This window comes from Halichoeres trimaculatus, unplaced genomic scaffold, assembly GCF_033239565.1.
Source record: "Halichoeres trimaculatus isolate MK-OKI-2021-1 unplaced genomic scaffold, fHalTri1.1 fHalTri1_scaffold_13, whole genome shotgun sequence".
Lineage (NCBI taxonomy): Eukaryota > Metazoa > Chordata > Actinopteri > Labriformes > Labridae > Halichoeres > Halichoeres trimaculatus.
The window spans coordinates 20,492,135-20,514,673 of NW_027437191.1; the positions used below are offsets into that span (position 1 = coordinate 20,492,135).

General features: G+C 41.0%; 4 protein-coding genes across 4 annotated transcripts in view; 2 read left to right on the top strand and 2 right to left on the bottom strand.

The window, feature by feature from the left end:
- lpgat1 (lysophosphatidylglycerol acyltransferase 1) overlaps nt 1-2,420 on the bottom strand; it is a 55,655-nt gene extending 53,235 nt beyond the window's left edge. Inside the window, exons 1-2 of the mRNA XM_074685562.1 lie at nt 1,812-2,420; nt 917-1,169 (exon numbers count right to left, since the gene is read on the bottom strand). Of these exons, the coding sequence (XP_074541663.1) occupies nt 917-1,154 (238 nt within the window). The 5' untranslated portion in view covers nt 1,155-1,169; nt 1,812-2,420. The remainder of the gene's footprint in view (nt 1-916; nt 1,170-1,811) is intronic.
- Nucleotides 2,421-3,797: 1,377 nt separating this feature from the next.
- Nucleotides 3,798-12,153, bottom strand: ints7 (integrator complex subunit 7). The gene is made up of 20 exons (XM_074685963.1): nt 11,932-12,153; nt 11,641-11,770; nt 10,887-11,033; nt 10,638-10,775; nt 10,502-10,548; nt 10,174-10,373; nt 9,844-9,966; nt 9,636-9,753; nt 9,338-9,472; nt 9,126-9,223; nt 7,775-8,014; nt 7,349-7,486; nt 6,698-6,904; nt 6,289-6,483; nt 6,102-6,205; nt 5,936-6,004; nt 5,345-5,477; nt 5,107-5,205; nt 4,329-4,514; nt 3,798-4,175 (listed from the first exon to the last, which is right to left on the bottom strand). Exons 1-20 carry the CDS (start codon nt 12,023-12,025, stop codon nt 3,894-3,896), a joined length of 2,883 nt encoding a protein of 960 aa, XP_074542064.1. The 5' UTR covers nt 12,026-12,153; the 3' UTR covers nt 3,798-3,893.
- Nucleotides 12,154-12,863: 710 nt separating this feature from the next.
- Nucleotides 12,864-18,136, top strand: dtl (denticleless E3 ubiquitin protein ligase homolog (Drosophila)). Its single transcript, XM_074685197.1, has 15 exons — nt 12,864-13,087; nt 13,630-13,767; nt 13,870-13,962; nt 14,054-14,115; nt 14,311-14,431; nt 14,586-14,651; nt 14,799-14,914; nt 15,002-15,075; nt 15,172-15,278; nt 15,552-15,656; nt 15,814-15,926; nt 16,012-16,101; nt 16,277-16,400; nt 16,563-17,212; nt 17,423-18,136. The coding sequence occupies exons 1-15, from the start codon at nt 13,036-13,038 to the stop codon at nt 17,486-17,488; spliced, it is 1,977 nt and encodes a 658-aa protein (XP_074541298.1). The 5' UTR covers nt 12,864-13,035; the 3' UTR covers nt 17,489-18,136.
- Nucleotides 18,137-18,981: 845 nt separating this feature from the next.
- The window catches only part of ppp2r5a (protein phosphatase 2, regulatory subunit B', alpha isoform), a 48,284-nt gene continuing 44,726 nt past the window's right edge, over nt 18,982-22,539 (top strand). Inside the window, exon 1 of the mRNA XM_074684827.1 lies at nt 18,982-20,079. Within this exon, the coding sequence (XP_074540928.1) occupies nt 19,932-20,079 (148 nt within the window). The 5' untranslated portion in view covers nt 18,982-19,931. The remainder of the gene's footprint in view (nt 20,080-22,539) is intronic.

Genomic DNA, 22,539 nt, shown 5'->3' on the forward strand with positions numbered 1-22,539 from the left:
GTCGTCATTCACATGACGCAACTGTGAGGTATTCTACTTCACACCAGTGTCAATCAGGGTGTGTAACACATATTGCTCAAACAAAGCACAGGTGTTCTATAGGCAGAAAGCTCTGCATTATTAATCAGTACACCTTGTCAGTCCCCATGTTCACCACTTAACAGTTTGTAAGCAATTTGCTCTGTGCAACCCAACACTGCTGACCGCCTGAATCACTTCAACACATTCGACCAGGAAGCTGAAGGAAACGCACTGAAAGGCACTGTGATCCTTTTAACAGATGTGTCCTGTGCTTTAATTTAAGATGAATCACAATGAAAAATGTTTCAATGATCAGTTAACCTGCTGACAATTTACTGAAATTAAACATATCTCAATGCATTCCTCTGTCACTGACTTATTTAAAATCCAAAACACATCTAAAAGAAGAGCACAGAGGGAAAGCAATTATGTACTGGTATCCATAATATACAATGACCAACAGGCATCAGTTGGTGAGCAAATAGCCTCCATCTATGCATTTAGTGTTTTTGCATTTCAACCATAGAGGTGAGCGCCAGTTTTTCTCAAACATATACATCAAAGGGTCTAAAAGTCATTTGATTTTAGAGAAAAATTTCACAGGAGTGTATCACCCAGATGGTTAAACAAAGGGTTTGAGAAGAGCTACAAAGAATCTATCCCACAATCCTCCTGAGATTTTTAAAAGTATACTTTAACACAGTGACTCAGAGGTAAACATGCAGCACATACTACAAAGAAAAGAGAACTGAAAGGACAACTTAGCCAGCAGTTGGAGCGATCTAAGGCATACCTTTTCAAGTGTTTACCATCAAGTCTGGCATGCAAATCTACCTTTGCATGCAAGGCAGCACATGGAACAGTGGCTCTGTGTGTGAATCATAAAGTATCTTACCTGTATAACCTGCAATCCAACCCCATGAGGACACCATGGCCAGCAACCATTTGAACATGACCCCTTCAATGTGCCAGAAAGTCGAGCTGTCCCATATTCTTAGCGGCTGAAGGAGAATCAGGTATAAGCAGTAGGAGGGGATGGCTACACAGTTGTTGAAGAACATAAACACAAAGCGGAGCACAGACCGGAGCAGAACCCAGCCCAGTTTGCCGGCCCCGTCCAAGAGCTGTGCCATCCTGATACACACCGTCTGAAACAGAGACACAAGCAGGAGTTAGCATCTTGGATCGGCTTGTTTGACAAAAGACGAGGCGTGTGTGTAAACAACGTTATCCTACTGTAAACAAAGCGATGTGCCCCGAGCAGGACACAAAACCACTTAATAAGCCAACGTTACAGCTGCACAAGACACACACAGGAGTGAGTCTGCCGCTAACCGGCTGAGGGCGAGGCTGTTTCACACAATTTAAGTTAAACACATACACGTACGTAGTGGACGCTCTCTACAGAATACTATCCAATTGGCCTTGTGCTGTACTGTACCTGCATTGGGATATTCGTGACTTTCTCCGGCTAGCAGCCTAGCCTTTACAGTAATGCATGCCGAGACAGGACCATAAAAGGACCAGTTCACGGAGCACTTTAAGGCATGCTAGCTAGCAGTGGGCTGAGTTAGCATAACGGGTACATATGGAGGTACGAATCCCCGTGGGCTCCCACACCAACACGCACAGACACAGATCATCAGCGTAGCTATGAGGTCTAGGCATTTTCTGATACATTTCCAGCTCGATATCTGAAAGCAGATACAAAGCGCAGTACTCGCGTATCTCACCCAGAATATTACCGGACTCTGTGATACAGTCAAACTCTGGTAGCTCGTGTTACTCACCCGATTATTGTCACTGAAGCATCCAATGACGGTCAGAGATGGAGCCAATTGTCAAAGCGAGATAAACTGTGTCACGTGCAACTAACCTTAATGGTTAAGTTAGCATTTTGTGCTACTTGACATGCCCAGCCTTATCAAATCAGGGGCAGTGGAGGAAATATCTGACACCGTTAGAAGAAACCCCGTGCCATAAAACTGCGGCTGCACCCATTTAGCTAACGCTATCCGGAGCTGCTCAGGCACAGCAAATCCCAGCGGGCACTGTTAGCTCGCTAGCTAGCTAGCAAGCAACTCCACTTGAGCGTCGCTGGCTCCATCTCAGTCAGAGACACCGGGATAAATCCACTGATGCATCATCATCATCGTCGTCGTCGTCGTCAAGTTAGCAAGCTACTGAGCTCCCATTTGCGTATAAAGGCGCGAGTTGGCTCGGGTTGGGTCTGGGGTAAGCGCTGCGGGCTCGACAAACGTCTCACAAACTAAAAACGACATATGCACATCAAGTACGAAAAACACCGATTTTACGTTTCTGGGCTGGCAAGACCCGTTATCTTCCTCCAGACCCGGATTCACACCGCGTCAATGTACACAAAAAATTACTAAAGAGCAACAGAGTGATTCCGGAAAAGAGTTTGCGTTGCCTTCAAAATAAAAGCACTATGTTGCTGAATTATAATTCTTCATATTTTTTCTAAGATAAATACATAGAATTAACTATATAGAGGGTATGTTTCTTCCTTTAATTGAATGCATGCATTCTTTGGAATAGTTGTTGATTACATTTCGTACCCTATCACCATTTGAATGGCTAAAGCTTTATAACTTATCAAGCCCCAGCTATAATACACCCCAGCGGTAATTACCCTAACCCTCACATAAGCTGCACCTTGATTCCTCGCTGACCCCAAATCCTGACCAAAAATTCTTAAATTCTAAATCGAATTAAATATATCGTGATAAAGCAAAATTAGATAGATTGGAAGCCCATTATAAAATGATATGTAAACACCCCCAAAATAAATACTTTTTTTCAAATAGGTTACATATTTCCTCACTTTCTGCATCAAACATTTGGTGAAAAAAGTATTCACATTACGCTTTAGCAGACCTTTTATTTTGAAAGGCTTAAAGGGAATTTTTAGTTGTGTTTCGTTTCACTTTTCCACTCGTCCACCTGACGCCAGCTTGTAGCCTTGAAGTGCGCAGGCTCTCTCGTCAAGTACTGATGGTTTCTGTGTCTGAGATTGAGAAAATGCTTTTTTTCCCTCCCCAAATATTGTGACTCAGTTTCATGACTACATCCAAAATCTTCTGGATTTAATCCCGGATGCCGATAACGCTTTAGATTACATCATCAATGTGGATGTGTGAGTTCAATATTAGACTGGACGTATGTCGTTGAACTGTGGCAGACAGTGTGGGCTATTGGAGCAGAGTTTGCCTCAAAACAAAACAAAAAAGCATGTTTGAACGTGATATAGATTAGAGCTAATGCCATTCATGTTGAATAAAATGTATTTAAAGCACATCATCTAAAACACGTGCATGATATCCAGTGTGACACTCTGGGAATGATAACACAAATCTATGCATTGTAAAAGTCTAAATTTAACTCTGTAATTTAAAGAGTCTTGAAAAGAGATTTTTGTGCTTTCAAACAATGACATCCAGTTAATGACTATGTTATGCCCCCTAGTGGTCGGTTTTGATAAAACATATTATAAAGACGATGAATCCAAGGACATTCAGTACTACATCATCCTGGAGATTAAAGCATGCATGAAATACTACTGGATTAAGAAAATGGACAGGGAATTAAAACATTTTTGTTTGTTTGTCTGGAGGCTGACCTTTTGGCCACAAATCTTCAAAATGAGATCATTTGGAGTATATCATTGCATGAACTGAAGGTTAACAGTAAAATCACCCCCTCTTACTCCATATAATAATTTTGACAGAGAAGACTTAATTTACAGCAAAAATTCTGTCTTTATTTGTCAAAAATATGTACAGATTCAGTCTGCATAAGATCAAAGAACACAGGCTAAAACTATTCTAGACAACGCATGGAAAGAGAAATCACTAGAAGCGCGTGTATGCACCCCTCTGTGGAGCCGACTGAGCTCCTGCCTGCTGCAGCTGATGACGGAGCTGCTGGGAGTAAGGATCCTCCAGAGATTTGACAGACACAGTGGTCTTGGGCCCTGTCTTCCACTCGGTCCCACTCTCATCCACTACAGAGGCCTCCACGGTGACAGTGTGGGTGCCCAGGATGGAGAAATTCAGCAAAAACTGAGTGCTGAAGTAGTCATTGTGGGGTTCTACACGCTGCTCAATCTCATTAGTTTTAGTGTCGAGTGGGATCTGAGAGGGAAAATACATGAAAACAGGACAAATTTGGTCAAACAGCAAATATTCACCAAAATGCAACACACAGGAGTAAACAAAAAAGGTCTTAGTTGACTTTGGTATGAAGATTAGCTATTTATAATAGTACATGAAGGCAAAATAAGATACCTTGTAGTCAGGTCCTGTCTTGCTCTGGAGAACTGAAGTCACGTTGAGACAGACAGACTGGATCTTCCTGAAAAGTCCTGGAGTGGAACCGTGCTGCACCACCCCCTCCACCTTCAGAGTCAGCTGCTGAGTGTTCTGCACTGGAATCGGTTCACTTGGTGTTCGTGGAGAAGGAGAGAGCGCGAGCTAGAGAGGAAGAGGGAGAGAAAAGCACACTTTAGATAACTTTAAGAGCAGAAAACTACGACACCACAACATTCCCATTAATATGTGTAAGATATGCTGTTCTGTTGCATTTCAACACATGGAGGTTTTGGACTATTTCAGTAAGACTTGGCCCCTTTATTGTGTCAGACTTGGGAAAACTGGGAGATATTAAACGTGTTGCAATGCTGCTTTCTGGTGCTCCTTCAGAGTGAGTGTTGTTTACCAGTAGAAGAGGAACTCAAAGTGTGGTAATGCATTGCCACAAGTGTGACAGTTTGAGCTTTTGAGGTCATATTTCACTGATATTCACGCTAACATGCTGTTCCAATGAGACTACACACAAAGAAAATGTGAAAACTTCACTTCTTAAGTGTGCTCCTTTTGTGCATCTCATGTGGACATCAACAAACACACCCTGTATTCTCAAACATTAAGTAGTCTCCTAACAGTCTTGTATATTTCTTCAACAGAAGTGTGCAATCACTCTAAATGTTTCATATTATGTCCATGATTAGTCATCCAAGAGAACTTGTTTGTCTTTGTGTTTTTAAATGAAAGGGGGTAACCTTACCTTGATGCTTGTTGATTGAAGCTTCTGGAAGAAATACCTCTGGAAAGACAGCGGCACCTTCAGCAATGCTATGACAGCATCACACAGACATCCTGTATGCTACTCAAAACAAACAGAAATAAACACATTGCTGTTATTGACATAACAAACTCTATCTCAGAGGATTTATCGGATATTTTCACTTATAACTTGAACATCACTTCAATCAACATCAATTCAAAGGAAAGACTTCTCTCACCAGGCATGACACAGGAGGGTGTTTCTTAGTAAGGCCCTCCACTTCCTCCAACACCCGACTGAACACTGACATCATCCGTCGCTCGTACTCACTCTCTGTCTGGACCGGCCCTAGGGTGCCGTACTCTTGAAAACTGCATTAGAGAGACAGACGGTTAAATTACAGTCAGTTCCAGTCAAATGTCTTCCGGGGAAGTCTGTTATGGCAAAATACTCTTAATAGTTAAAACTCAAATTGGTCTCGGAATGAAAAAAAGCCTCTTTATAGAATCAGATAACATTCATTTTCATTGATGATGTCAAAATTTTAGGTTACTGTAAAAGCTACACCCATGTAGCTGATTTAACATGATTACATTCTTTGACTGAACAGGACGTCTTTAAACTAAGCTGGCATTTGTTTTCACATTTTCCTGGAAGACAATCGAAGAGACGCATAGTTTTCTCTTATCTTAAACCAGGAAAATCTTTCAAACTAAGTGAAATAGGTTTAAAAATTTTAGATTTTAAAATGGTGCAAAATTAAATTTGGATTCGATCTAACTTTAGCAAAACAAATTCATCTGAGTCATGCCATTTCAGTCGCTCTCACCCGGCAGCCTGTGGGTCCAGTATCAGTGCTTCAATCACATGTGAGACTAGCAAACACGCCTGTTGTTGTCTGAGCAGAGAGTTAAGAAACTGAACTGCAGACAAAACAGAGTACGTCATCAAAAAAGGACTGAAGAGGGATGCAGCCAATGTGTGTTAAAGGATACAGCTCCACATTGCGAAGCGTGGCATAATCTGCATCAAATGACGACTGGTGGAGTTCAGAGTAGCGAGCCGCGAGACTCCTAAACTCATCCATGCACACCTTCATCTAGATGGACAAAAAATACATAACTTTCAATATTAAAACTGTTTTCAATCTCATCATAGATTCTTATCTTCTTGGGGTTTCACCTGCATTGAGATCCGGCCACACCGCTGTAGCTCGTTGCCCGAGGTGAGGGCGATGGTGGTAGCGATGGCAGGAGGAGGGCTGGTTTTCAAGCTGTTGCATGTGCAGATGAGCTGGGACAGGGCCTGTAGGGTGTCGATCCTGAGCTTAATAAACTCACACTGGAATGTAAGCGGGCTCAGAGGAGTGCTGGCAGCCTGGAGGGAGGGATTAATCAGATAACAGCTACAAACGTCTGCAGTTAAACAGCCACACAGGTCTTGTTTTTGTGACCTTACGAGATACAGTTGGGCTTTAGGGGTTTAATCCATTAACAATTTGAAATGCAGAGGAAGTATCAGCTTTAAGTGTGTAGCATTGGTGAGGGGGGTGGAGGGAGACGACGAGCAGTCTACATGGATGTTAACTGACCGTTAGGGAGGCGATGCCCTTTTGGTAGGAGCGCAGGGCCTCAGCGATGGCACTCATGGCTCCACTGTAGTCTCTGTCCTCCACATGACTCAGGCACTGCTCTGCCTGGGAAAACTCCTTCAGGCTGTTCAGCCAGAAGTAGAAGTGCTCAGATGCCACACGGGTCCGCAGACTCTGGTACAGCTCGCTGGAGAACTCATGACATCCCTGCAGACCGATGATAACACTTCAGCAAGTTTGAGTTGCAGAGCTTTGAAGCAGAAGGGCTAAGTCAATGACAGCTGGACCTGCTTTGGCTTATCAAACACGATTGCCTCAAGCATTTCTTCTGACGCCTTTGAATCCAAAGGTTTAGAAGCTTCTGCATATGCAAGAGCTCTATAACAGACTTCAGGGTAGAGTTGTTCTAAATGGGAGTGTATGTTTTCATCTTTCTGGAGGGCAAGGACAGAGTAGACCAGCTCCTCGTAAATGGCAGTACTTTTGTCTCAACTGTAACAATTACCATCAAAATAATTTTGATGGCCCACAACGGCCTTATTATTCAAATAAATGCACGCACCCCCACATTTGGGTAGCATTTAACCCTCATTCATGGGCACATTTTATGTTTTTTTTTAGTCCTACTGACATACAAACAGATGTGGTTACCATGCGTGAGGCTTGTCTTGCAATGCGGTACACCGTCCAGCCGTTAGCGACGTTCTCCAGCTGCTGTTTGATGACGGTCTTCACTTCAGCTGACAGAGATGACTGGCTAGCGACAAAAATCACTGTTGCCAAGGAAACCTGCAGAAGGCATGGTAAAAATCCTACATTAGAGTTAGAGAGGTTTGTGCCCTCTTTAGAGGAGATTTTTCAGTCTATGTTGTGAGCTTGCAGTAAAAAAACAGAACAGGTGTTTCTTGAAATTGCAGTCAGGTTTGCATCTCGGGGTAACGCTCTATTTTGTAATCTTGATGCTGTTGTGCATCTCCCCTGCTGTGCTTAAAACATAAAAGCTCATTTAAGCCCTTTGAGGATCCAAAAGCTTTGATAACTGCAGCAGCTGAGTCTGACTCATGCACCAGCACTCACCAGAAGCTCCTGCTGCTTGTCAGTGGAGGAGTGACTGGCCACTCTGTACAGGTCCACCAGATCTCCCAGCATGCTGTCGCCCAGCACAGGCAGGTGGGTGGCGATGGCTGCCAGAGCGTGGCACATGAGAACACGGGAGGAATCGCAGGACAAGTGCAGCTGGCTGAGCAGGAATTCCACAGCTGATTGGCTAAGATGGGGTCGACTTTTTAGCAGTTTGACCAAGGAAGTGAGGGCTGTCTGGGGAGGACACAAAAAAGAAAATAAATGGGCAATACTTGGTCATAACGCAAATGAGTAAAGTTAATGCAAGTTGATGCAAGTCTTTTTACACCACTGCAACAGTGAATAGAATTTCTTTGAGTTTTGGACAAAACAAAGACATTTCAAGAAAACTGTGTCATGGTTGTCTTTAACTTTAAAATTCATTAAATAAAAAAAGAAGATAATCCAAATCTCATCTCATGTCAAAAGAATCAGAAGAGCCTTTATTCGCCAAGTATCTCAAGAATACAAGGAATTTGACTCTAGTTTAACCACACTCTCTCTGTACAATTATTTTTAATTATAACAAAATATTAAAAAATAGAATAAATAGAGCTTAAGTATTTAAAAATAATAATAATTATAATAATAAAGATAAAGAACTTTGTACAGAGAAGAATAAAACAAGAACAATTTTCCACAATTATCCATCTTTTCAATGGTCTCTTGGTGTAATATGGTCACTCACTAGACAGTAGGTGTAGCGTAACCACAAGCTGTTTGCTAACTGTATTTCACAACAGAAGAAAAAGAATACTATCCACAGGAAGACGGATGCTTACTTCTTCAATTATCAAAACAATACCCTAACACTGAGGACAGCTGTTACACTGCTGTGAGATTCAGAAACAGAAAAATATGCTGAGAGTAAGCATGGCTGTAAAATGTAAATCATGGAGATGCAGACGCTACCCATGCTCGAGACCAGTAGCATCTTGGCCCGGGGCCTGTGATTGCTACTGAGACACAAGTGGACCTTCAACAGAAGTGTGTTCCAGAAATATTTCTTGAGCTTTGGAAACAAAAAACTTAACATATTTTTTTTTCCTTAAAAAGAGATAGTAAAAAAAAAAAAAAAGGAAAAAGAAACATGGCAGTCAACTTAAAAAATGTTTAAGTGTTTCAACACAAACTCATTCGTTTAATAACTCTGTTGTTAAACAACATTAAAATGTTCCTGGTAGTTTTCTTTTATTTAAAATAAAAAAGGATTAATTTTTGGCAAACACACGGTCGAGTTCCCTCGACATTGCTCAACAGGCATACTTGGCTGGTACCCATACACCTAGTGCTACTCCTGCCTTACTTTCAGTGTGTTCTGGGCGCTGGGGCTGCTGTCCTGACTGCAAAGCATCAGAAGAGACTCCACTCCCAGAACAGTGTCCTGCTCCAGCTGAACAATATCTGAGGAGAAAAAAATGAATACACATGCAAACATTCAGCTTTGGCACAAAGGAGCATAACGTGGGCTGAGTGTGAGCTGAATGCATTGATGAGCATTTCCTTGCAGTGACTAACCTTTTTCTGGACAGGAAATGGTGATGTTGGAGAGCACTATGACCCCGTGAGCAGCCACTGCCAGGTTGCTGTGGTAACAGCATTCTTGTGCCAGTTTAACCAGGTCAGTGAGGCGGGGGGGAACTGAGGAGCCACCTGAGAAGAATGTTTGAGAAGAGATCAGACGAGACATGTTAACTCCGCTACATCATGCAGAGACTAATAGAAACCTGATTTTATAGTATGTTAAAGTTTAGATTCCTAGATACTAAAAGCACAAAGTGATGTTAGTTTCAGTGGATTTAAAAGCTTCTCCTACCTGTCATGTTACTAAAGTACTGCTTGATTGCAATAGTTCCAGACAGAGTGGAGAGCACAGCCAACATCCCCAGCTTTAAACTGTTGTAAGGGCTTGACAAGGCACATTCACAAAGAGTCTGGAGAGACAAAATCCTATTAGATTACACACTGATTCTTAGACAACATAATGACTTCCTACTGCGTAGGTTTAGAATCCAAGAGTCTACCTGAGTGTTTTCTCTGATCCACAGGTGAGGAGCCTTTTTGGCCAGAAGCTTAAGGTCACTGATCGCGAGTCTCTTCACTGCTTTTCTTGGGTCATCTTTTAGGTACTGAAGGAGAAGCTGCAACTGTACAGAAAAAGATTTTAAAAAATGAAGAAATATACAAGACTGTTAGTTTTGTCACACCCTGCGATGCCCCTGCAATTAAAGCTGTTTAGAACAGTTTAGAAGACCACTGATTAAGCAGGACTTCCAAAACTCTGGCACAGTATTTGGCCTGGATGCTGTCTCCCAGGTCCCAGCAACAAACCACAAGCATGTCATTGCACTTACCTGCTTTGGGATGTCAATGAGGGAGGAGGCTGCCAGCTGGGTGAAGGTGTGCAGGGAGACTATGACCATTGGGGTGGAGGGATAAGAGGTGACCAGGTGCTGCAGGAGCTCTCTGCTGCTGGAGGCCAAGCTTGCATCATGATGCATGTGCTGCAGCATGGGAATGAGCTTCAGCTTCAGCTCCACTGGGGTGTCTAAACCTGAGGATGAGAAAAAGCAGAGAAGAAGGAATGTAAACTCTAAAATGGCTAGAAGTTAAGGAGAGAAGGAGAACTGTTGTTCTTCAGAAGTGATAGGAAACCTTTCACCCTCAGGTTAGATATTATACCTTGAATCATCTCACTGACTTTGTTGCAGATCCCTGCAGCAAAGTATCTGTAAATTAAGAAAAAAATACATCAAAATATATTTAATTCAACCAATATTTATCCAAAAGATATTATCAACAGCTCAGTTTTCCTCACTTTGATTCTGCAGAGAAGCTTGCAGCAGCAAATATAGCAGCCTCAACTTCTACATTGTCGTGAGAATCCAGACTCTGGCGAATGCTGTGGTGGGCGTTCTTCCTCTCTGGGATGATAGAGGCCAAACTACCAAGCATCCTGACAGAACAGAACAAGGTGGTTTGTTTTTAAACTTCTGATGACATAAAAAAGGTATCATTCATTCTATTTAAATCTACGAATGTGAAACTTCAGTGTTTTCATAGTTACCGCAGAGTAATGGCTCTAGCCACTGGGTCATTGCTGTGGATGACTGAAAACACACGTTTGACGAACTCATCCACATTGAGGATCTTTTCTAGATGTTTCTCACTCTGCTGTGTCACTTTGAGAACACAGAGGCGCAAGAAGTTGTTCCTTAAATGAGAAAGACAAACACTAAATGATAATGCATTCTGTTCCAAAAAAAACTTGAGTTGATCAACTCATCTTTTGTACATGGCTCAGACTTTTTTTTTAAATAGTATTAATTAATTACAGAAAAAAAAACTTGAAATTGTTAGCTATGCCTTATCAACACTGCCTGCTGACATGAAGGAATTTCCTTAACTTGCACTTCACATTTAAAAGGCATATAATTGATTGACAATAAATCTTGTTGATCGAGCCTCTGAATGTGTATTTACTGATTCAGCTATCTACCAAAACCTATTTGATTATAAAAATGTTGCTTTTAATGTAAAAATATTGATGATATTCAAATAAGGTGTATTTACAGGTAAACCATTGAGTCATTAATTAATTAATTTTGTATTAATAGTGCATAAATTGATTTAACGTAATCTATTAGGGGGGAAAGTTTCTTTAAATTTTAATAAAATACCTTAAATAATGAAATGACAGAAATTATTTAACAGGCAGTCTCGTAGAGACAGACATTTTCTGTCTTGGAAATTTTTTTTTTTACATTTTATCAATAATCAACCTTTATACTAGTTATGGCCGTGTTATTAAAATTCCATACCCCAGTCTAAAGATGTCAGCCAGTTTTAGAAACGCAGAGTTGATGAGGATGGGGAAAGGGTACTTCTGGAAGAGTTTGGGGAAGAGGACCACAGCCTCACACTGCTCCCCGAGCTTCCCCGACCGCAGCCCTGGAATCAAAGCAATTCAACTCGTTATGGCAGAAAAACTGGTACACCTCATAAAGTTACATCCATGATAACCGAGACATTTGCAGGAAATAACACTCTAGACTGACTGCACTGCTAACGATGAGACGCCTGCCAATGGGTTAGCATGGCAGCTAACAGACCTTTGTCCAGCTCCATGAGAGCTGAGTTAGCGTCCAGTTCTTGTTCGCCATAACAAGCCTCTGACAGGAATGAACGTGCTGTGGAAAGCGACATACTCGTTTGCCTATCTACCTCAAAACAGGCCCTGTGGCATTAATTAGCTTTTAGCACAACATTGTTAAGAAGCTGAATGAACGCTACTTTATCTGACTGTTGTAGGTACACTTCATCCGGTTCACGGTCTTGCTTTTCAAAATAAAACCTTTAATACGTTTATTTTATTCTCACTTTGTTTGCACATATCCCATGCAATTGCAACTTTATTTATTTGCGCATACTTATTATTACATAATTGATCAATACAATTTGATCTAAAAAAATAAGAAGGGCGTGTCAAGACCGGTCAAGAAGCCACCAGGCTTCCTAAAACACAAACATAAAACAAATTTGTGATTGAAGAGGAGTTGTTTAAGATTTTAAGCTAAAAATGTGTTTTTGTTTAACTGTACTTTTTTTAGATTACTTGAATACAGCATTAAAGTAAAAAACAAACATACAAACAAAGAAACAAACATTTAAAAATGTTAAAATGTTTTTATTCTTTAAGCACCTTTCATACGAACCAAGCAGTATGTTCTTTGCTCGTCTTCTTTTGGGCTTCTTTAGGTAGTTTTTACTGTAATATTATAAAAGCTCATTATGCTGCTTTTTCAGCGGTCAATGCATTAATTGTTATGATTTTAATTTTTAATTGCTTCAGATATATGCATTTCAGCGGTAGGCATAGTTGTCCACTTAAAATGTAAGGAAATTGCTTTGTGGGCTTACAGTTAGTTCATTTCAGGTGGGATATCCTAGGCTGAAAGCTGCACCGGTATTTTACACAGCATTTTTTTCTTTTATTTTGAAACAAAGCTGGTATGTGGGCGGGGCTCGATGGGAAGCGGTTGCCTCCACCAATGGTAGCGCGTGACGCCAGTTTAGCGGGTGATTCGGTGCCTGTGTTCTGTGGACCTGTTCGCGGGAAGAAGAAAATAGTGAAACAGGGAAATTAAGATCACGAGCTAACTTCTCAGCGTTATTTAGAAAAAAGTATCGCAGATCTTCTTCTGCAGTGTGGAGAAATGCTTTTCCGATCAATCATCGACAGAGGAGTTGGAGCACGAAGACAGAATGGTAAGATAATACTTTCAGTCGAGTAGTTTTTTTTGGTTACTGGGCGATCCCTTTGGTTTTATCGAGCTACATTCACAGCTACTTCTGTGTAGGTTAACAACAAGCGTCGTGGCACTGGAAAGAAATTCTGTTTCATTTTGCAGATTACGACTATTGTGCTTTTCGTGCTATATCAGTAGTTTAGAAATTGAATGATCTAACGCGCCAAATTAGCTTAGATTAACGTTATCTTACGTTATGTGCGTAACATAGTGTGCTCTACGTCTCCAGTTAAACAAACGCAGAATTATACTTAGTTTAATGCATAGAAATGTTATACATAACTCTGTTGTTGTGAATTCACTGAGCCCAATCTCCCAAAATGATAAATAATAATGATATTAATGAAAATAATGATACGTATTTTTTGTGGGCCACACATATAAAACAATTGGTAGACATATTTGATATGAAGCCAAGTATCAAAACCGTTGAAATGTGGCAATAAGATCAGTATGTCCATATTACATTATTAGACTAACTAATCTCTTGTCTATGATCAGCCCTCCCTGCAGATCTCTGGCATAGGTACCCTCTGAGTTCTCTGCTGGAAGGTTACCAGTGTGTTCGACATGACGAACACATCTCCTATGGAAATCTGGGTGATTCTGTTCCTCCATTCGGACTAGCTTTCTCCTCTGGTGAGTATTTACTTGGTACTACATGACACTATCGGGTGATAAAAAACAGGGAGTTTTGACAATGTAACTGGTGCACCCTGTTTCTCTCCCTCATCTGTACAGCTAGCAATATGCAGAATGTCCTGGCAGCTGCCAACGAAGAGGGCATTGTTAGGATCTACAACACAGAGGGACGAGAAAACGCACTACTCAAAGGTAAGTGAAAGGAACCTCTTTTTCCTCTGTGATTTGCATTTATTATTGGGAAATATTAGCATTTGCTAATGGTGTATGAACAATTTTGCAGAATGGCTGGCTCATGAGAATGCTGTGTTTGATGTCGCCTGGGTACCTGGGGAGCCTCAACTAGTAAGTAAATTTCTATGTTGTTTATTTGCCATGACGTGTGTTCATGAAATGCTGTTTTAGAATAAATGTGCAGTTTTAAAAAAGCAATTACTACCAAATAAATCCATGCAGATTTAATTTTTTCTGGTATCTTTTATATAGGTGCAATTTGCGCATTTTGTTGACTTCTCATGTATTCATACTGGTCATCCACAGGTGACTGCTGCTGGTGATCAGACAGCGAGGCTGTGGGATGTCAAGTCTGGGGAGCTGTTAGGCAGCTTTAAGGGTCATTTGTGCAGCTTAAAGTCTGTGGCATTTGCACCGCAGGAGAAAGGTAAACAAAACATAGACAAAGAAGCAACATTGAGTGCTGGAGGACAGTTTTCTTGTTTGGTGGATTTTACCGACAGCTTTAATAACTTCTTGACTTCCAGCCTCACTGATTCTCTGTTTTATAACATTAGTAATTCTTGTCTTGTGTTATGTAGCTGTGTTCTGTACAGGGGCCAGAGATGGAAATATCATGGTCTGGGACACTAGGTGCAGCAAAAAAGGTTTGTACTAGAATTTAAAATTCACAATAAGATATAGTAAAACTTCACTTATCTCAAAGAAAATGCAGCTAGTAAAATCTATTTTGAAGATAATAATTGATGTCTTGTGCTCTGCACTGTGTGATTGTGTTTGTTTCTTCCTTCCAGATGGTTTCTACAGACAGGTGAAACAGATCAGTGGTGCTCACAACAAAGCTGAGACTAATCCCCCCACCAAAACCAAGAAGAGACGAGGCAGCATGCGGGGCATGGCTCCCAGTGTGGTTAGTTTCTCTAAAAACTGACCCTCTGTAGAGACATGAATAATGCGCTGTGCAGAAAGGAAGCTAATCTCTGATTCTTTCTTGCAGGACTCCCAGCAGAGCGTCACAGTTGTTTTGTTTCGGGATCAGCACACCCTCATCTCGTCCGGGGCAGTCGATGGGTAAGAAACCACTGTGACAAACATGCTTCATTCAAGAACTAGTGAAGGAAATAGATATGCATTTGTAATTTTCTTTGTTTTTTTTCCTACTACCAGAGTGGTCAAGATGTGGGATCTGAGGAAAAACTACACAGCTCACTGTCAAGATCCTGTTCCCATGCAGACATATCCCTATCCGGGCTCATGCATGCGCATGCGGCTAGGTGAGTTTTATACGATATTAGAAATTACGATAACTGGGATACTCTCATTCCAGGTGTTAAGTAGTAACTCAAAAACAAGGTTATGAAATCAGTTTGAGCAAAGCAATCAAATCTTGATTATTGATTCTACTTACCCAGTCCTTTTTTCTTTAACACCAGGGGAAAAATAGGATAAATGAAGTGATTCCAAATATAAAGTCTATTTCTGATCTTTTTAGATTAATGATCAGCTGATAACCAGAAAAAACTGAATGTTGTTTTTATGTATCTCAGGTTATTCCGGACTCACTCTGGACTCTTCACGATCCCACGTAATATGTAACTGCACTGATGACAGTATCTACATGTTCAATGTCAATGGGGTCAAAACAACACCAGGTAAGCAAGGATTCCACTCTGGATTTCACTGTCATGTGATCACTGCCATCCCTTATCACTAGATGGGGCTGCAAACAAGTGTCATCTGCGTTTTGTGGTGTAAGAAGCAGAGAGGTGAGATTGAACGACTCGTACAATTGTTCATTTTTCTCTACAGTTGCTACTTTCACTGGCCACCAGAACTCCTCGTTTTACATCAAATCCTCTATAAGCCCAGATGACCAGTTCTTGGCCAGTGGCTCGGGTGACAACCACACGTACATCTGGAAGGTATGAGCATGTTTTCATTCAGTTTAACAATATCTGTAATCTTTAGGACTGTATTCGAGCATTCACATTATTGTTTACATTCCAGATCTCTGACCCCACACGTCCTCTCATGACGCTCCAAGGCCACAGTGAGGAAGTGACCAGTGTTGCATGGTGTCCCACAGACTTTACTAAGGTAAGGCATAAAACATGCTTTGTATGCACAAATGTAGTTAAGAGGCCTTTTTTTTTCAAAGAAAAAAAAGCATTCCACTTTTAGTAATCTCAATTTTTCTCTCTCCTGCTGTGAAGCTGAGCTGTTTTAACAGGCTGATTTCTGCTGTGTATAATCTCTGCTGCTCTGTTGGCAGATTGCTTCCTGCTCTGATGATCACACAGTTCGGATATGGAGGCTTCACAGGGAAATGGACGGAGTACAGTCTTCAGTGGGAGAGGCAAATCTTGTGGGCTGGGCGCGTCATATAACTCCCTCAAGTATGCATTTTAACTTTCATTAACAGCCTTTATAAGCAGCATTTTAGTTTGTATGCCTCACATGATCTTTCTGTATCTGCAAGATTAAATGGTTGTGCTTTACATAACTCAGAGGGAACACTTTGTGTCACATGGAATGACAGAATTTCTGCTTTTGTTTAGCACCTAAAATCAAACCTGACTCAACTCCTGCAAAGACCCCAAGGACAGACAGTATAAGTGGACTGGCTTCACCCCAGCTTGCTGCCTGTGCTCCCAGTGGAGCAGCCCTGCCTCTGCCCTCCATCACCACCTCACCTCTCCCCTCTCAGAGTGTCAAAGCTGCAGCTGCTCACCAGAGAACCCCTTCTTCTATCAAACAGTGGTTGTCCTCGAGCCATGGATCTCCCATCCAGGGCAGCCCTCTGTTCCACAGGGTGCTGAATCCAAATCCCCAAAGCCCCTCTAGCACCTCCTCTACCACAGAAAGACGTGCCAAACGCAGGCTTGAGACTGGAGACAGTTCACCAACAAGCTGTGAGTCGGCAGAAAACTGTGACTGTGTTTCTGAACTCTACCCTGCAGCCAAGAGAGGCCGAGTCCTGTCTGGAATCTGCTGCACAGCTCAAGGGAGCCAAGTACAAACAGACGGTCAGGCAGAGGGCGACAAGCAAGCATCGCCTAGGAAAAGCAATAAGGAAAACTTCTCCCCAAGAGTGGTTGACTGGTTGTCAGTGATGGGCCAGAAAATGAGGAAAGGTCATGGAAATTCTGGTTCACCCAGAAGCCCAAGTGCATCCAAGAGGCAAGAAGGCAAGACCCCAGCGTCACCGGTGGGTACATTCATAGATTTTTTTCTGTTCTTGCACTGACCGCACCAGGCTTTGTCGTATGGGTATGAGGGTTTGCATTTCAGTAGAAACTGAGACTTGATTAAGATGTATTTGGGTTTCGAGGCAAAACAATACAAAAGGATTGTTTCTAGCTTTCAAGATTATTATTTTCGTGTTGTATCTGACCTTTCTTTCCTTGTGGTTTTCCAGACCATCCGCTCCCCACAGGCCATGAAGAAAATCTCCACGTATTTTACAAGGACATCTCTGGAATGAACTTTTGTGCCAGACGGATAATCTGTGCTCCTGTTTGAGATAACATATAATTTTTATTTTGAGCATTTTTTAACATGACATCTCAGACAAAAACCCTCTAAGAACTCAGATGTATGTAACGCTTATAACTGTGCATGAACCTGAGCTCTAAAGAGAGTGACAAACCTTCATTCTGAATATTTCATGCAGCATTTTATAGACACAGCATTTTAATTTGAACTGGGTCATAGGTTTTGCTGTTGCCTCCTACACATTCAGCCAGTGCTGTACAGAACCTCTTGTTAAAAAACAAACTTTAGTGTTGCTGGAAAATATTCTTGTTCTACTCAAAGCTGTCAGTTAAACTAAAGAGCCCACATTTATTTTGTTACAAATGAGATCGGCTAGATGTATATCTAGGAATTGTTTCAGTGCAATGATTTGGTTTCCCAACATCTCAAAATCCAGTTAATAACTTCACCGTGATTAAAAGCACCATCTCTTGGCTTTTTCACATGTCAGTTTCAGTGTTATCTGCTTTCTGTGTGAAGTATATAAGATTCAAAGTTAGAATGTGTAACTTTTCTTGGGCAAATGCTTAGATTGTTTATATGTACAAAATAACCAATGATTGTTTCTTGGTTTGTTTGTATTTAAATGACACTACTGTGGTCAGATTTTATTAAATTGAAAATAGTTTTCAGTATGTGTCAGAGGCTCATGTTTTTTTACCCCTTATCTTTTCTTGTACCTGCTGTGCAATGATTGCACTTTTTTTTCTCCTCTTTGTGTTTGATTAGAATTATTCTGGGAGCATTAAGATTATGAGGGCTAAGATTTTAATACTTGCTGCCTGAATCTCTTCCACAAAAAGATGACAATGTCTAAGATGATAAAACACATAGTGAACACTTGAGTGGTTCTCTGAACACATGAGTGTCAGTACTAACATTGTTGTTTAGCTATAAGCGTTTTTTTTTTGTTTTTTTTTGATTGAATGATTTAAGAATTTTTGTAGTCACTCTTATTAAACATGTGTGACCATAAGTTCAGCTTAATTCCCCACTTAACAGAATTGAAGTAATTCTGAGTCAGTAGTTTGTTTCTAGCTGTAGAAAGGCATTTTTCCATGGGTATAAGATTTTTGTTACATTTAGCACCCTTTATGTTCAGACTGCTCATCAAACATTTGTCTGAAGTAGTTTCGGATTACAAATGGAGTAAACGTTCTTTGATTTCGTTTTTTTAATCTTATTCAGACTTTTCCTCAGCCAATGAAAAAATAGACCCAAAAATAATAAAATGAGTGTCCCTTATCCTTTTTTCTTAAATGTTAATTTAGCACATAACAGATGTACCTTCTCCAGCTGCCACTCATTTAACTGTACAACGTTGTGTATTTGTTTTCTCACATCACATGCTCCGGGCTCACTTTCTGCGCGCGTTCATTGGCTTAAAAAGTTATCCGTTTTTCGATTCCCTGCTTGTGATTGGCCAGCAAGGGATGTCACTCAATGACGTACAACTGTCAGGCTCTGCAGTGTACCGAGCAGTCAAGCAGACGGACAACGGCTGAACGGCAGCACAGGGAGTGTTTGTGTGGCTGCTGCTGACTGAGCCCGACATCGATTAATTTGCCAAATCGAGGAAAACAGTGACTTTTTGAGATTGTGGAATCAAACGTAACATTATGGACGATGGATTTAGTAATTTGTTCTCTACCGTGGACACGATGCTAACTTTTAAGCGCTAAAAGACACTCATTCGTCGAGTTAAATTGAACTTCATCGATCGTGGATTGTTCTTTTCAAACACTCGGCGCATGCCTAACCAGGATCAAAAACAGCGCATTTGTACCTGAACCCATTTCTACGACGCACACCGTGAATGCATTGGGGTTTCTGTGTTTTCTAACTTTTTACTGTCTCTCTGAAGAGGAGCACATTCACAGCTGCTAATTTTAGCAAGCTAGCTAGAAACATTAGCTTGCAGACTCGCAGTGCCCTAAGTTTGCTACTGTCAGGACTTTGTGACTTATTCCAGCACCTATTGGCGATAATGCTTTTCATCTGTTCAGCAACAGGTTTATTTTTTGCTGTCAGGACCAAGTAGTGATACACCAGTAGAATTTGGAACAAAAAAGGGGCATTTTATTTGCTTTTGTTACTTAAAGTTTTACTGCAAGTTAAGTAATGGGTTTTTTGTAAGTGTGTTGAAGGTAGTGCTCGTGTTTCTTTTTTTCAAGTGATCTGATGATGCAGTCTTTGGACACGGTCTAACCCCGATACCTGGCGACCATGTTGGATTATGAAGAATAACATAAGACTTGTACAGGGGGACGAGCTTCAAGTCGCGCAGTTGGGCTCCATATTTTTGTGCTGATGCGAACAGAAGAGGAAACCATTCGTTTAAACCTCGGGATAAAATAGCTTTTTCTCAAGTCTTCGTCCATTTCTGCATCAAAATGTCGGCCATCTCCGCAGCCGAGAAAGTGGACGGGTTTACGAGAAAGTCTATGAGGAAGGCCCAGAAGCAGAGAAAATCCCAGGGCTCCTCTCAGTACCGCACTCAGAGCGCTCCGGTGGAGCTTTCACCGCTGCCGCAGCTCAAAGGTAAGAGGATGAAGGGGTCTGGCGCTTAAAATAGGCAAGAATGACCACTGTGTGCACTTAAACGTTTCCACTTTGTATGACTGTAACCAGCAAACATGAGAAAAAAGCGAATGTTGCAATTACTTGACACTTAGTTCATACAATATCCTGCATAAGTTTTGTGTCAAAAGGAAAGGGAAACATTTGTTGAATCAGTTCTTTGTCTTTTCACCAGTTTTCTGCAGCTTGCCTCTACACAAGCTGTTTCGACCCCAGGGCATTTTAATTAACTACCCCACTATCTGTCAGAGTGCATCAGATCAGCTTGTGCTCCCTCTGCAAAATGCTCAGTTTCCTCAACAGTTGCATTGACCCTCCCTGCACCATGCTTGTTTCAAGGTGTTCTTAAAAACAGAGTAACCTCAGCAGAGTAGTCAGGACTGACTTAACAAGCAGGGACACATTTAAAGAGCAAAAGTGGTTAGGAGGGATTTTTTTCTCCTTTAAAAGTGTTGCAGGGGTGTGTTCCATACCTCTACCAGTCAGTTAACAGCAATGTCTTCACCAACAGACCTATGATTTGTTCAGATGTGCTGCATTGCATGTGACTTCCTCCTGTGTGTTGATGCTGAAAACATTTGAGAAAGTGGAAGAAAACGGCAGCACTCATCTTTCCTCTACATCTTGACAAGTTTATATCTCGTTGATGATTCAAAGTCATTTCTACTGCAAACATTGCTGAGTTATGACTCGAGCACCCTGCCAGAGGCAGGAAACTGGAACATCTCAACCAAGAACATGAACTGAGTGGCTTTACTTATTCTCATTCCTCACACACAGTGTCCGGATCCTTCCAGCAAGTCTGAAATTCTAAAAATTGTGGCAAGCAGGTCACAGAGTCTGAAAGCGAGAGGAATGCTGAAACACCTGTTGAATACCGCATAGTTGTTGGGTTTTTTTGCACTTGTTAGTTTTTGCTGCTGGTTTTAGGAGGCCTAAGGAGTGCTGTGTGCTCTGTTATCATGGTACACTGAATGTATGACAGTAGCACTCAGGAAAGTGCAGCTGAGAGTAGAGGACAGCAAATCCGCTCCAAGTAAAGCATGACACTGTGGGAAAATAAGGGTGAGTTTGTTGTCAATTGATGCAGTGCTGTGTTTTAGGTGGAGGTGATGCATGTGGGTGGAGATATGATGAGGTCCGGGATATGACCTGAGCAAGGACAGCTTATTCTTCAGTTTTGATATGTAATGCTTCTGCAATATAATTTGAATTCCTTGGACACAAGTAGGGATGCACGATAACTTTTTTCTCAAACAGATAACTTTCAGCTTGTAAAGGCAGATACCAATAACTGTTAATCGATAACACACACAAACGGTTATATATTCACCTAAGATCATGAAATGAATTCAATGAACAAAAACCAAAAATACTGTTATAGTTGCTGCTACTGTTTACAGTATAGTGCTTGTGCATAACTTGAGTTTTTATCCTAATTTTTTTGTACTTGTGTGTGCTGGTTGTATTCTTTGGTGCTACTGCTGCTGGGATCTCAATTAATCAGTCTATCTATCTATCTATCTTAGGGCTGCAGCTATCGAATATTTTAGTATTCGAGTATTCTACTGAAAACCCCATAGATTAATCAAGTAATCGGATAAAATACATTTTGGTTTAGTTAAAGAGCAGTTATTTTTCAAATGAAAATTTTTCTCTTTAAGAAATAGAATTTTCTGATTCAGCATGTCAATAAAAGCACTTGATTTGGAAGCTCCAAAATTTGTAAACACACTTTGACACATTTTTTGTGCCATGTACATCTCATCAAATGTTGCGGACCCAAATGGCTCCCGTTTCGTAGAATGACCCATTAGTCTCCAAACTCCAGAAAAGGAAGCTAGATTTGTTGCTAGTTGCTATTTTGTATTAGAGGTAGCTTGAGGGGTCTGAAAACTCTCTTAATATGGCCTCAGCTGTATTTGAAGTACCACTCTTTGATCTTTTTTAAAATTAAACGATTCCCCCGAGGCAGAGAATTACTAGAGTATTTTTTGTAATCGAGTACCTCGAATCATTCAAGGAACCGTTTCAGCTCTAATCTATCTATCTATCTATCTATCTATCTATCTATCTATCTATCTATCTATCTATCTATCTATCTATCTATCTATCTATCTATTTATCTATCTACCTTCCTCCCTCAAAGGATTTTGGCTTATGGTTCCATTCAAATGAATACCTTTTCACTATAGTAATTTAGGTTCAGTTCTTTTGTCTCATGGAAGCTAAAAATACAGACAGACAGACACACACACACACACACACGCACACGCACACGCACACGCACACAGAGGGAATAAGCTACAAGCTTTACTACTTATAAAGATGGTACATGTTCTGACCTGACACTGTATTCTTAAAAAATTTCAAATTAACTTACCTCATGGGTCATGTCTGGCAAATTTCTTTAATTTTTCA